This window comes from Salvelinus alpinus, chromosome 36 (genome assembly GCF_045679555.1).
Source record: "Salvelinus alpinus chromosome 36, SLU_Salpinus.1, whole genome shotgun sequence".
Taxonomy (NCBI): Eukaryota; Metazoa; Chordata; class Actinopteri; order Salmoniformes; family Salmonidae; genus Salvelinus; species Salvelinus alpinus.
Window position 1 is genome coordinate 10,159,983 of NC_092121.1, and position 15,659 is coordinate 10,175,641.

The 15,659-nt window shown below is 42.8% G+C and overlaps 1 protein-coding gene across 1 annotated transcript in view; it reads right to left on the bottom strand.

Moving 5' to 3' along the window:
• LOC139565008 (heparan sulfate glucosamine 3-O-sulfotransferase 4-like) overlaps positions 1 to 9,385 on the bottom strand; it is a 99,121-nt gene extending 89,736 nt beyond the window's left edge. Inside the window, exon 1 of the mRNA XM_071384995.1 lies at positions 8,042 to 9,385. Coding sequence (XP_071241096.1) covers positions 8,042 to 8,661 — 620 coding nt within the window. The 5' untranslated portion in view covers positions 8,662 to 9,385. The remainder of the gene's footprint in view (positions 1 to 8,041) is intronic.
• Positions 9,386 to 15,659: the final 6,274 nt, after the last annotated feature.

A 15,659-nucleotide genomic window follows, 5' to 3' on the forward strand; every position in this document is an offset into this window, starting at 1 on the left:
AGAGAATAGAGGACAGCATTCTCATGGTGGAGGTCTGATTAATAAAGTGTTCTTGATACAGATGGTTGAAAGTCGAAAACCTAAATACTTATAAAAGGGTTTCTATAAACACAACTCCCAATGAAGATTTCCTACTTGAAAAGCCCAATCGACACAGAAAGGGAAAGGGGGAAACCTAGTCAGTTGTACAACTGAATGCATTCAACTGAAATGTGTCTTCCCCATTTAACCCATCCCCTCTGAATCAGAATACCATCTCAATGTAAGGACTGTGTTGTGCGTAGTTTACACGTCTAATACTCAGCTCCTTCATTGTTTCACACTGTGCTAAAATATTCTCGCGGAATACCCCATGGTGATTTCAGGCAAAGAAAGAGCAGGAATAAATAAACAACATAAAGCGATGAGAAACTTCAAAGGCAATGGGGCAATCGCAGAAAACAAGCTCCTGGAAGCCAATGAATGTGTTTGTCTTTGTTTGTGACAGTGACTCAGGGGTGTAAACAGAGGAATTAGCTCACACCTCCGGAGTCTCAGCACATCGCACTGCCATAATTGAATTAAGCCTGTCAAGATTGTTGTGAGCTGTGGATGGCGTCAGTGGCGCGAGGTGCATGTGAGCTCACAGGATATTTCTATAGCTAGAACTGCCTTTTCATTCTGCTCTGTTCTTTGGCGAGTCCTTGAAAAAAAAAAAAGACAATTGCTTTCCATGTCATCCCAGACTATATCTCAAGGTAATTCCTACATCTTGATATGGCCAAGCTGATGTATTTCCTATGAATAAGCTCTGTGTGTAACATGTCATGGGCATGCAGGCGGAATAATGCTACTGGTGGAGCATGGAGGGAGAAGTTATGATTTCCACTCTCCCCACATCCCTCAGCTTAACACACTCCTGGAGTACATGTCAGGTCACGGCCACATATTTGAAACATGCTCCCAACAGCCCTTGCGTGACGTCTTGGCTCCATGGCTCCATGGCCAGCCCTGTCAGAGAGAACCCTGCTCTGACTGAACCAATGCATCAGCTTGCTTTTGGGTTTGTGTCATGAGACTGCATCACTCACAACCGATAAGGGGCATGTATGCACAGCACCAAGTGCTCCAGGAGAGGCGAAAGGAAAATTGGAATCTTGACAAGTATGATTGACATGCTTATTTGTCCCAAAAGGAAGTCTTATTCAGAGAGGTTTAAAGATGGCTGTAAAGCAGCATTCTTGCCGAATGGAATCATTGTTCCTTCTGACTAGAAGCACATCACGGCAATTCTGCGGCAAGTAAATAATCCCTGGGAGATAGGAATCCTTTCAAGCTTAAAATGACTTGTGCTTATACTTTATTTTTGGTCCAAAATAAATCATTTAACAGGCGAGACTGGGGCTGTCATTTTCAGGCAATCCATCTATGACATGGAACTGAAATAGGGGTCTAAGAATTCCCTGTTTTCCCATTGGCGATGGAATGGAAAAGAACGCAAGGAAGAATTCCATCCAGTTCTATTTTGACAGACACAAACCTAAAGGGAGGCCGAGCCTTGATGGCAACCATGCCCCAATGCCAATTCATTGTGTTGGCAAATTGAATCAGCAAATTAAATTCTAAACTCAAGTAAAGTCAACTTTACTGGAATTGGAGAATGATCACTTTAGGTGTTTGGGTGTAGCTTTGTCCATGACACGGAATAGGAAATGAATGTCGAAGAGAGAGGGTAAGGTATTGCATGTGAATAGCAAGAAGAAGCTGGGGTAGAATGAAATTGTCTGAACTTACCCACTGCCAGAGTGATTTGTTCTCTCTCTAAGCCACAAAGGATGCAGCAGTGTTACTTCTTTCATAATTCTAGTGTCACAATAGAAATAGACTAAGATAACTCCCCAAGGCTGACCCTAGAGTAACACAAAATAAATTCAATCCACATTCTCCCAACAGAAAACACTGATTCCATCGCAAAAAACAAAAAAATCCCAGGCAGTGCAATTCTGTGTGGATGGTGTTCATGACTAAACTTACTTTGATAATACCTGCTGATATGGTTGAACTGGAAAGATAAAGTGTTGTGAATTGATCCCACAGTTCCGCTGTAGAGACACATACACATGAGATAGCTATTCACACCTAAATATCTAGCTAGTAGACATTTAGCTAGCTACCTTGTAACAGGTACAGTTGAAGTCGGAAGTTTACATACACCTTAGCCAAATACATTTAAACTCAGTTTTTCACAATTCCTGACATTTAATCCTAGTAAAAATGCCCTGTTTTAGGTCAGTTAGGATCACCACTTTATTTTAAGAATGTGAAATGTCAGAATAATAGTTGAGAGAATTATTTATTTCAGCTTTTATTTCTTCATCGCATTCCCAGTGGGTCAGAAGTTTACATACACTAAAATAGTATTTGGTAGCATTGCCTTTAAATTGTTTAACTTGGGTCAAATGTTTCGAGTAGCCTTCCACAAGCTTCCCACAATAAGTTGGGTGAATTCTGTCCCATTCCACCTGACAGAGCTGGTGTAACTGAGTCAGGTTTGTAGGCCTCCTTGTTCACACAGGCTTTTTCAGTTCTGCCCACACATTTTCAATAGGATCGAGGTCTTTGCTGTCCTTAAGCCATTTTGCCACAACTTTGGAAGTATGCTTTGGGTCATTGTTTTTTTGGAAGACCCATTTGCGACCAAGCTTTAACTTCCTGACTGATGTCTTGAGATGTTGCTTCAATTTATCCACATAATTTTCCTACCTCATGATGCCATCTATTTTGTGAAGTGCACCAGTCCCTCCTGCAGCAAAGCACCCCCACAACATGATGCTGCCACCCCCATGCTTCATGGTTGGGATGGTGTTCTTCGGCTTGCAAGCCTCCCCCTTTCTCCTCCAAACATAACGATGGTCATTATGGCCAAACAGTTCTATTTTTGTTTCATCAGACCAGAGGATATTTCTCCAAAAAGTACAATCTTTGTCCCCATGTGCAGTTGCAAACCCTAGTCGGGCTTTTTCATGGCGGTTTTGGAGCAGTGGTTTCTTCCTTGCTGAGCGGCCTTTCAGGTTATGTCGATATAGGACTCGTTTTACTGTGGATATAGATACTTTTGTACTTGTTTCCTCCAGCATCTTCAAGGTCCTTTGCTGTTGTTCTGGGATGTGGTACCGTCATTGCTCCCAAGGATGAACCAGACTTGTGGAGGTCTACAATTTTTTTAATGAGATCTTGGCTGATTTCTTTTGATTTTCCCATGATGTCAAGCAAAGAGGCACTGAGTTTGAAGGTAGGTCTTGAAATAAATCCACAGGTACACCTCCAATTGACTCAAATTATGTCAATAAGCCTATTAGAAGCTTCTAAAGCCACAACATCATTTTCTGCAATTTTCCAAGCTGTTTAAAAGCACAATCAAATTAGTGTATGTAAACTTCTGACCCACTGGAATTGTGATACAGTGAATTATAAGTGAAATAATCTGTCTGTAAACAATTTTTTGAAAAATTACTTGTATCATGCAAAAAGTAGATGTCCTAACCGACTTGCCAAAACTATAGTTTGTTAACAAGAAATTTGTGGAGTGGTTGAAAAATGAGTTTTAATGAGTGTATGTAAACTTCCGACTTCAACTGCATCGTGCATGTGATTAAACACAAGAGTAAATGGCTACACAAACCTGCCATTCATAGTTGAAGGAACTTGCTACAGAGTGAGTTACATTAGACTTTTTAAGTGTGATCCAATATCCATATTTATCCAGACTGACAGTAATTGGTGGTGCAGCAATCTGAAGGTTCTGATTATTCTCCTCATGTTTAACAGCCAGACAGAGATGACACAAAGGCTTTCTGGTGGGAAGGTACCGTCTGTGTCATAGCGCTGTGCCATGTCTGCATCCAGTCAAAGGCATTTGAATGGGAAATAAATATGTTTCTGTTGAGGACACTGGTGGAATCTCTGGGCTCTGTGGTGCTTGGGAGTTTAATCAAGTGGAAAAGGGGAGGGGGGATGTTGAGACCAACCTGACTGCAGCGGTCCACTCTCTTGACAGGCACTGGGGCATGCTGCTAATTAAAAAGTTTAATTCCACGACTGCCGCGTTGGCATCCCAGTACCCAGAGGTGCGTCCTTGCGAGCCTTGGCGCCATCTTATCAGGCACAGACAGATTCTGGCTTGCCGGGGAGGAGCGGAGGATGTGGAGGCGCTGCAGGAGCAGCAACACAGGCCCAGCTGGAAGATGGAGGGGATGGCATCCAGCCTGCTGCTCAGGGATCAGGCCCACCTCCCTCCATCCTATCTCCCCGCTGACTGGAGTCACGGACCCCTAGTCTGGTGGCAAGACTCAGGGAGCTGAGCCGTGGAGCAGCATGCTGAGGTGGGAGCGCAGGGGTAAACAAGGGATAAACACAGGATTTAGACTCTCTGATGCTACTCTCAGCAGTAGATCGCTGTCTCCGACACACACTTCCTGTCAGAGGGTTCTGTCTTACTACACGGAAGGGTGCGGATAAAGCTGGGGCTGGAATTCATGCTATTCTCCTCAGAGTCCCCCCGGGCCTGCAGCAGTGCAAAGACATGGTGCTCTGACATGGTCTCTACACTACTAGCATTTCGTATTTACTGAAAAAGAAGTAGCAGTAAACTGGAAATTCTTTCGTCAAGCTTTTTCCACCATTCAGTGGGAAACAGAGCCTCGATGAAAAAGTAGATAAAAGAATGAGAGCACTTCATTGCAAGGCCTTGGCAGAGTGTAGAGCCTGCACTGTGTGGGCTTCTGAGCTGTGTAGGTCCCTATTGATCAGAATGCATTACAACTCACACAAAGAGAGAAAGTCCTTGGTGATGGCAAGGCTGATTCTTTGGCATCTTTTTTAAAGGCCACCTCATATAAAAGCCAGCAGGCAGCAACCAAGACCTCCGCCTGAGGTGAAATAGCTTGGGGAAGGAGAGCACATTCAGAACACCATGCTGCACGTTATAAGGACCACTGTAATATAACATTATTGTTTGTCACATTGTGCAACACAGGGCCATAGAGTTGCAAAGGTACAAAACAGCTCAAAAGATTTACAGTCACATTGCCTCAGCTTTTATCGCTTACAAGGTCCAAGTGTCATTCTCCCAACACAATGATAAGGGGCTCGGAGACCTCAGAGCCGCTTCAGAGCTATGCATCTCATTGAAAACTCACACAATATGATCAGCATAGTAGTACAACCCAAATAAACTTCCTGGGAAATCAATTGTATCACGAGCTTTAGAGTTGTTCCTAAATACCAGCTCAATGAATCGTCTGCTGTTTTGCAGCACCTATTTAAACCCGAGATAGGCTTCCAGGCAACGGCGTGATTCTTCTAATGATGGTATAGCTATTATGATCTGACACACAGAAAGAATGACCTGCTGGTTAAAGACTGTAGCTTCCCTTCAAAAGCGGAAAGGAGTTTAACAAGGCATAAGGTCCTCCCCGACAAGCCTTTTAAACATTGTGTTACCCGGGTAAAACAGATGTCACCAAGGTGCTGCATCATATTTCATGAACAAGAAGATTAACTTACTCCCTGTGAAATATATGCCCAGCGGATGGGGTATAAAAATATGTTTTCACTTGACATTTCTACCAGATGAATTCTGTATGCATACCGGGATTCTGGAGCACCGTATAACTGTGGCAAGCACAGAATAGCTCTCTCAGTGCACACCTCTTCAGGCTGTGCATTTGTACTGGCTTCTTTTAAATCTTTTACAACGGTACCACATTCATCCTCTGGCAGTGTCTAACTCTCCAAGCCATCAAAAAGTATGAAATTGGCCACCGCTGCACAAACAAATTGATTCAGTGCATGTGATGACATTATCAGACTCAACCTCAGAAGCCAACGTTAAATGGTTGTGATCATGATTTCAGTCATAGGACTAGGCACACAGCCTAAGCCTACACAGTAGGCCTGCACACAGACGTGATGTAGTATATTTCTTTAAACAGAAAAAATCCACAAAAATGACATGCTTTGTCTGTAGCATCAGGACGTGGGCAGATCACATAGTTCTGAGTGTAACCTTTTTTTCCCTTGTCACACTACAACACTGTTCAAATTTGGCAGACAGAACAGCCACATAGCTATATCGTCCCCATGGGTGTAAAAAACACCGCTACCCGATACTTACATTTCTGCATACGTCATCCTGAGGTTAACATTACTCAGAGGACGAAACGCAGAAATAAATGTTAAGAGCGCTTAAGGGATTTGGTTGGCTCAGGGGCACTAAAACACACAAGCACACTTTGGTGTTATTTATGTAAGCCTGTCATCTTGTCGTCTAATGAGCCTGACACCAAAAGCGTAATGAAACGTCTCACATTAACACGGGCTAAATGAACAGCCAACAGCTGAGGACAGAGGAGAGCATAGCTCCCATCCACACTGCAATGAGTTGAGGCAGATGGTCCCCTGTATATCCAAAGCCCCGAGCCACTGTACTAGACTGGGTTCACAGGCACAGCACCTCGATCCCTCTGGGCACAAGCATGGAGTCAGGGACTCTGTGTACTACTGGCTGGCTTCATTTTCATTCTCTGTTCACTGAGTCCATTTGAAATCCAGCATTCCTCTGGTTAGTCAGACCATCATCTTGCTAGATGCTGGCGCCTTATTGAGTGAGTGCCACTGTCAAACGGAGGGACGGACAAACCCTCAAACAGACCGTGGTTCAATGCCATGGTTGTTTATCTTTTAATAAACAGGGGAAAAAATCACAAAGGAGGCAGTGAGATGTGCAGTGTTGGAAAACAAAGAAAAAGCATGACTGGGTGATGAACCTGACTGGGGGAATCTTTACCTCGAATGTATTGCATGTGAGAAGACATGGATGGCACAACACTCAGGATCAGCAGAGAAACATCTGGATTAGCTGATCAAAATGATGATCTCTCTAACCCCATGCAGTCATACAGAAAAAAACCTGGCCATATGGCTTTTAGATAGATGGACTTAAATAGGCCTTTAGCTACATGCATTTGGTTTCAGCCCTGTGTCAGATTAAATCGTTTTAAAATGACCACTTTTTCATAATTCCTCCAATATACACTGAATCAGATATGGATCTTGGTGAGCGCAGAATGTTTTCATTTTGTTATCAAGCTACGGGACTTTTTTTCTGCAACGGTGGATATTACAAAGCATTTGCTAAATAAACTCAATATTCCATAGTTGGGAACTAGCTATTATCCGATGGAAATACACTTGGAAATACATTTTGTCGATATGAGGCAAGATTGTCTATATTTGTGACACTATCAGAACATGTCGAGTTAGTAGTCATACTGTACCACATCACATCCCAAACCCAGAGTACACTGCTAAGGAACCAGGCCTGTTGCACAGGGACAGTTCTGAACACTATAGAAAGTTAATACCACAACTGTAGGTGGGATCTGAGTATTGTTCTAATGAAAGCACTCGCATGAACACCTGATCGACTGAATAGTTTGGCTATTGCTGCATGCTATGTTCATATACATGCATACTATGATAAAACATTGTATATTATTGTAAAACTAGGTTCACTGTACTTCAGAAGCAAGATATAAAGGTGTACTGCATAAAGGCTACTTTGTTCCTTAGGTGTGGTTTCTAAGTGATGTGAATATTTTAGTTTATCATCCAGATCAGTCTAGCTCTCATTTTGATGCAGCGGGAATAGATAGAATGATTAGGCTAACTGAACAACTGTTTTGTATTGTTGGATGTAAAACAAGTGGGGGATATTTTAGAAACATTTTTAAGCCGAATTACTTGGCAGATATCCAATCTAATAGGTAGGCAATTTTTAAGCAGAGTTGTTATTTTTATTATGATTATGATTATTATGATTATAATGAATAATGACATTGATAGTGGTATAGGCCTACTTATTATTATTAGTATTATTAGAGGTAATCTAGTGCATTTTAAATATGAACAAATCGAGACTATCAACACATGGTTTATGTTATGTGGGGTAACGAGACCTCTGAACCAGATAGGGTTATTACGTGAGAGTGGATGCGCGCACCTGTACCAATCCAGCCCTTTCTCGTAGTTCCTGTCGAAGAAATGTGGCTCATTCCCAACGGCTCTGATGTCGGGATGGACCCTCAAAGCTTCGAGCAGAGCCCTGGTACCTCCTTTCTTCACCCCAATTATAATGGCTTGGGGTAATTTTTTCACCCCATAATCCGAGGTGCAGTTCACCCTGAGTTCGTTGTCCATGGTGCTGAATTCCTGGTGCTCCCTCTCCAGAGCGGGAGATTGATACACCGCGGCAGTTTTAGTCGGAGCTGCCTGATTCCTAACCCAATCCAATGTTCTTTGTTCGGTCTCCACATTATCTTTGACAGTGGAAATTGCAACCGTTTTCTCAGCGGCGGCGGCAGTCACCTCTATCAGCTTCTCGTCCAAATAGCCCTGGGGTGAAGTGGAATAAAGTTTCTCCCTTAATGTTACGAAAGTTGTCTCCTCCGTCACCAGCCTCCCTTGGTACACGTAGTTCTCTTGCAAGGGGAACTGTAACGAGTTGTAACAGCTCATCAAACTATAGAACAAGTAGGTGACAGAAAGGGAGAGGGTGAACATGAATAAAATTTTCCTGGGCACTTTAGAGGTAAAAACCGAAGTGCTGGACCAAAATGCCATCTCTGATAGCAGTGATCCTCTCAAAGAAGTGGCCAGACATGTTTCCACCCCAATACTTGCATGGACACTCAACAACAATAATCTGTCACTATCAGCTTTGCTCTATTTGAAAATGTGAGTAGCTGAACCACTCCAGCATACCCCCAATTCGCATGGTTATAAGGATACAGGAAATAGATCGTTAAAATTCCGAAAGAATATCGCATCCCTTTTTTGAGTAGCCTATCGATTTCTTATTCCAACGCTGACAGTCAATGTCACCGTTTATTGCACTGAATTTGCAGATTAGAAAGCCTGCGGTCTGGCGTCCTTCCAAATGAGCAGCCTGGTTTGAAATGGGCAGAGTGTGATGGACGAAGTCTTGGCATTTTACGGAAAAAGAAAAAAGGGAACGCCAAAGTGTTTGAAGTAGTGTGCAAAGCACGTCTTCATCCCGATACACTGACCGCCAATTACAAATCCGGTGGATCTTCCCAACAAGGGTGAAAAAACTGCCACACATTGGTCCTCTCACTGCTAACTTTGTGCAGTAGAAAGTGAACAACCTTTGCATAAATATTAATTGACTCCGCTCTCTCAGTGGCCAGGATTGTTGCTTGCTGTCCTAATGCCTTCTGTTGATTGGTAGATACGATGTGCGCATCAACTGTGTGAGCTCTCCCGCACGGAAGCACTATTATATTAGTAGGAGCACCACAAGCTCAGTAAGTGAACACCCACTTTTCGCAATCGATGCCAGAGTGTAGGAAACCCAATGAGACGTCAGATACGACAGCCAGATTGCACTGAGATGACATTGGGAAGGCGGGATGACTATTCCTCCTCCTCTCCTTTTCTATGCCTTATGATTAGCAAAGATATTGCTGGATGAATGTAAGGGTGAGTAGGGAAAAGTAGTGCCCTGTATGCACTTAAGAAGAAATCTTAAAGATAATTTGCCCGACTAATGTAGGCTACATCTGAATTGCCTCAAATTATTTACTGAATAAAATGCGTCATAATAATAATAATAATTATTATTCTTCTTCTACGACTAGTACTACTACTACTACTACTACTACTACTACTACTACTACTACTAAATAAGTATTCTACAAGCAGCTCATGGCTGCTCCCTACTGGTGTTCTCTGAAACATTGCAATAGTTGTAACCGTGATCTTGGGAGATTTTACACAAGAAGATAGGATGGGTGGTTGAAGAATAGATCAATATTTTTTTCGATGGAAATTACGTGTGATAATCGGCGTTTCACTCCACCAATTCATATCAAAGAGGTTGTTGCTTCTCATGCATGCTGGTCTGATACAAAGGAGGGGCACATGACAGTGCTAGAGAGTGCATTGTAAGTGAGCTGGAACGGACACTAGGCTGTGTAGCCTTACTGAGGTATTTTGCATTGAAGATACTTATGTAGGGAGAACATATCTATACCACATTTATTACACAAGGTGACAGTCAGTATTGTTCTCTGAATTGAAAAATGTTGACAAATTTGACTTATGCCCTTTTGGGAGGTAAAGTAAGAGATTCTAGATTGTGAGCCACTGAGATATGTCTCCTTTTATTAGAGAGTCTCATTCATCATACTCCTCAAACACACCAGAAATATCTGCACCACAGCAATGCCTGGACAACAATAAATGGAGGGCTCATCGCTCTCAAAGCAGAATGTCAGGGGTCATTTTACAGTAATAGCATCTGGAAGTATGAGAGAATGCTTATTTGGCCAAATTTCTCTTCCCATCAGATCTCTAAGATCGTGTAACCAGCAGTTTGGCAAATCAAACAGTGGCTGAAATGACTGAGCAAAGAGGAAAAAAGGTGAGACCAAAGATATTTTATTGCCAAAACGCGATAATCCTGGAGTAGTGAACAAAAAATCAAAGTGCAGCTCTTTTGCGTTAGACCTATGGCCTCCCACAGGACAGGAAATGCTGAACAATCCAATAGGACATCTCTTACACAGAGAAAGGCAGATAAATCACACCCTTCCTTTTTTCTTAGCAGCTGTGGTACATACTGTACAGCCACTACAGCATACAGTATGTTTTGTTATAGTATCGTTATGTAAAGGTAACTGCCAAAATAATGGAAACACTTGAGTAAATGAGGGATACAAAGTATATTTAAAGCAGGTGTTTCCACACAGGTGTGGTTCCTGAGTTAATTAAGCAATTAACATCTCATCATGCTTAGGGTCAAGTATAAAAATACTGTGCAGGACATTATTTTGGCTACTATTGCTATGCCCCCATAGGATTACAATGCCCCCATCCACAGGGTACGAGTGGCCACGGAATGGTTTGATGAGCATGAGCAGCACCTTGGACAGCGTTTTCCACTGTCTTCAACAAAACAACAAATTATGGAATTTATTGTGAGAGAATGGTGTCCCTCCAATAAAGTTCCAGAAATGTGTAAATTCTATGCCAAGGTGCAGCATTAAAACTGTTTTCAATCAGTCAATCAAATGTATTTATATAGCCCTTCTTACATCAGCTGATGTCACAAAGTGCTGTACAGAAACCCAGCGTAAAACCCCAAACAGAAAGCAATGCAGGTGTAGAGGCACGGTGGCTAGGAAAAACTCCCTAGAAAGGTTGGAACCTAGGAAGAAACCTAGAGAGGAACCAGGCTATGAGGGGTGGCCAGTCCTCTTCTGGCTGTGCCGGGTGGAGATTATAACAGAACATGTTCAAGATGTTCAAATGTTCATAGATGACCAGCAGGGTCAGATAATAATAATCACAGTGGTTGTAGAGGGTGCAACAGGTCAGCACCTCAGGAGTAAATGTCAGTTGGCTTTTCATACCCGATCATTCAGTGTCTCTACCGCACCTACTGTCTCTAGAGAGTTGAAAACAGCAGGTCTGGGACAAGGTAGCACGTCCGGTGAACAGGTCAGGGTTCCATAGCCGCAAGCAGAACAGTTGAAACTGGAGCAGCAGCACAAACAGGTGGACTGGGAGACAGCAGGGAGTCATCAGGCCAGTTAGTACTGAGGCATGGTCCTATGGCTCAGGTCCTCAGAGAGAGAGAGAGAGAGAGAGAGAGAGAGAGAGAGAGAGAGAGAGAGAGAGAGAGAGAGAGAGAGAGAGAGAGAGAGAGAGAGAGAGAGAGAGAGAGAGAGAGAGAGAGAGAGAGAGAGAGAGAGAGAGAGAGAGAGAGAGAGAGAGAGAGAGAGAGAGAGAGAGAGAGAGAGAGAGAGAGAGAGAGAGAGAGAGAGAGAGAGAGAGAGAGAGAGAGAGAGAGAGAGAGAGAGAGAGAGAGAGAGAGAGAGAGAGAGAGAGAGAGAGAGAGAGAGAGAGAGAGAGAGAGAGAGAGAGAGAGAGAGACAGAGAGAGAGCAGAGAGAGAGAGAGAGAGAGAGAGAGAGAGAGAGAGAGAGAGAGAGAGAGTTCACATAGGACACCGGATAAGACAGTAGAAATACTCCAGATATAACAGTCTGACCCTAGTCCCCCGACACAAACCGTTGCAGCATACATACTGGAGGCTGAGATAGGAGGGGTTCTGGCTTGTGGTGTCTCAACGCCCTATTGCGACGCTTTATGTTGGTGTTTCCTTTATTTTGTCAGTTACCTGTATATCCACTGCCATTCAAGTACTGTATCAGGGATCCTGCAGTCCACACGTACGAGACATTTGGTTGTCTAGAAGTTACAATAACTGTTGATGTAATAATTATTGATTGGTAATTGAAGGTTGGTAAGTCAAAATTATATATAACAACTGGTTGATAACACCTAACTTGAGATAATCCATTTTGCATAATGCATGTATTGGCATCAACAGGAGATGTGTATGAAAAGTTATAAAGTACTTTGGTACAGTGTGGGTTGTGGAATGTGGAGGTAGTTGGAGCTGGCCTAAGGGGATCACTATATCCAGGACTCATTGTCTCCTGGGTGCTTTTTCTTTTTCTGGAGGAAGACAGTCTGTCTCAGAATGTCTGTGTTTTAAGATTAGGGAGGGATTATTACAGTAAATCAATTTTGATTGCATTCTTCAAAATTGGCACAAAATGGAGTCCATATTTCAAAATGAACAGTTCATTTTTAGTTCCTGTCTTACCAAATTATATCTATGCATTCATTAGAGAAAAATACTTGCTGTAGAGGGTCATAACCTCAACTCATCAATGTGGCAAATCATTATTTGAAGTCATTATGAGCTTACTGGAATTTATATAATTTCCCATCGATACAGGTGGTTTGCATTAATTAACTCCCTGCATGTTTTAGCCTTACACTGACATAATGAGCTGATGTGTTGCACCACAAAAGCACTATATAGTCACACAGTCACAGATACAGTATGCAAAATAAATGCAATGACAGCAGCCATGTCCAAGACCAAAGTCATCCTTTGCCTTTAAATCGATTGAAATCAATCGATGATATAAATAATTAGCTAATGTCAGTAAACACAGTATTTATTGTAAACTGTCACAAGAGGATGTCAGCACCGGGCTGTAGAGACATGCTGTCTGGCTAAGCGTCACTTCAGTGAGATGCTCAGAACACTTTGCTGAAGCCACATAGATGGTTAGAAATGGCTGGAGTCTGTCAATGCGGAGGTGAAGTGATAGATATCAGGCCTGTATGTGATCGATAATGTTGACCAGCCTGCCATTCTGTGAACTAATTAGATGATAAAAAGTGATGGATGTGAATTAAATTCAGCTGGCCCCTTAAAACAACCTCCTTTGGGCTTTGGATCATCATTTCTTGCTGACCTTTTAAATCCCCACTTTGTTGTATGTGAATGCAATTAAATCAATTTGTTGGATGTTTGCAATGCAGCAGTTGGCTCCAAGGTTGTGGCCGAATAAGAGTGGCCTCTCTGTGCTTGAAAAGCCCACGGAAGATAGCAGAACAATTAAATGTGTAAATATAAGGCAACATCCTACATGGAAAGCAGTTGGAAAATGGACAATGGGTATTTTCCTCTATTCCATTGTAATAAATACAACAAAGGATAAATCTCTATTGATCCTCATTCCAAATGCACAAGATAATGAGGTTTCACAAATTTGCCCTGATAAAAAAGTCACCGTCTAGGACTGCAAGAAAAGGGACAAATTATCCACAGTGGGGTTTGTTGGGCGAAATAATCCAATAACCTCAGAATGGGTCATACTGTATGTTCGATATAGCAACCAGTGAAGACCAAGAGACCATACCTAGAGGGAGGACAGAGGCGGTCTGATACTCACGCAGCACCAGAGTTGAGATGTACATGTAACTGCCAAAATAAAGGAAACACCAACATAAAGTGTCTTAATAGAGCCAGAACAGCTTCAATGCTCCTTGGTATAGATTCTACAAGTGTCTGGAACTCTATTGGAGGGATGCGACACCATTCTTCCGTGAGAAGTTTCATCATTTGGTGTGTTGTTGATGGTGGTGGAAAACGTTGTCTCGCACCGCTCCAGAATCTCTCATAAGTGTTCAATTGGGTTGAGATCTGGTGACACACACACACACAAGCGCGCACACACACACAAACACACACTTAAAACCCCTTAGGCTCCTTTGAGAACCCTCTTTCAAAGTCATTGAGATGTTTTCTTGTCACATCTGCTCCTGCTACGCCCTCTGGTGTTCATCCTGGTGTCTTCCTGACCTGCTGTTACTCCCCCTGTACACGCTCTCTCTCTCCCTCTCTGCAGATCCCTACCAGCTGCAACTCGTTCCATAATCAAGACCTCTACAAATACTCAGTCCTGCCACTTCCACTATGCCAGATTGTAATCTCTGCTCAGTCAGTTCATGATTCTAGCCATTTATTATTATTCAAGATCCTGTTACTCTGCCGTGCCTGTTTCCCTGCCTGACACCGTTTATCCTCTCATTGCAGTTACCGCTCTGTCTCTGTCTCCCGTTCCACATCACACCACCCAACTACCTTGCTCTGGACTTTACTCACAACCACTACCTTGGATTCCCCTCAGGACCTGTTTACCCTGTTCTACTCAGCCAACTCCAACCTCAGTCTCCACATCTGGTTTTTCTGCAACTCATCCGAGCTTCCCCGGATCTGCACTCCATATCTCCCTGTGTAACAATAAATATTTTGTCTGAGTCTGCTCTTGGGTTCCCCTGTGTCGCTCCGCCTAATACTTCTTCTAGCCGCGGTAGCCAAACTAATGGGCAACTGGGCAATTTTATGCATGACCCTAAGCATGATGGGATTTTAATTGCTTAATTAACTCAGGAACCACGACTGTGTGAAGCATCTGCTTTCAATATCCCTCAAGTGTTTCCTTTATTTTGTCAGTTACCTGTATTAGGCCTCTCTCACTGGATCACCATAGGGCCACCATCAGCAGGTCCTTGGGGGGCAGAACTTTTATCCCGGCTCTTGCTTCATTAAGGACTATGCTACGGGTTGTACTTTATCATATCGTTTCTGCCTGACAGACTTCATGGCAATTTGCAATACATTCTGTATGGTCAATCTGTCTTTGAGAGACAGAAGCATAATACCATCCCTAAACACAAACATACCTTTACACTATTAAGGGTCTGGCACATTGGTAAAACAGCAGGAGAGGATCAAGAAGAATGTTGAAAGAGACAATGGGCCAGAGATCTTTAGACTCATTTGGTCTTTTGATCCATTTCATGTGTCACTTAACATGGACTTTTTTTGGAATGGTTATAGTTCTTTTCAGAGAAATAAGGTTAATCTGGAATTGTTCAGATGAAATCATTTCCTTCTCCTATGCTGTACTTGTACATTGTGGTACTATTGAGCTATCTTGGGGTCATTGGGTGTGTAGCTGATGCAACACTTGTCCTGCTGAGCACTGTGAATTAATGGTGTTATGCTGGTGAATGAGGACCCAAAAGCGACTTAATAGAAACAGAGTCTTTAATCCAGTCTTAAACAAACAATGATAAAATCCAAAACAGGAAACTGAAATCCTCTCGTCAGTAGAGAGGAACGACTGGAGACGCGACCACAGACTGCAGGTCGCTTCAGGAAGGCAC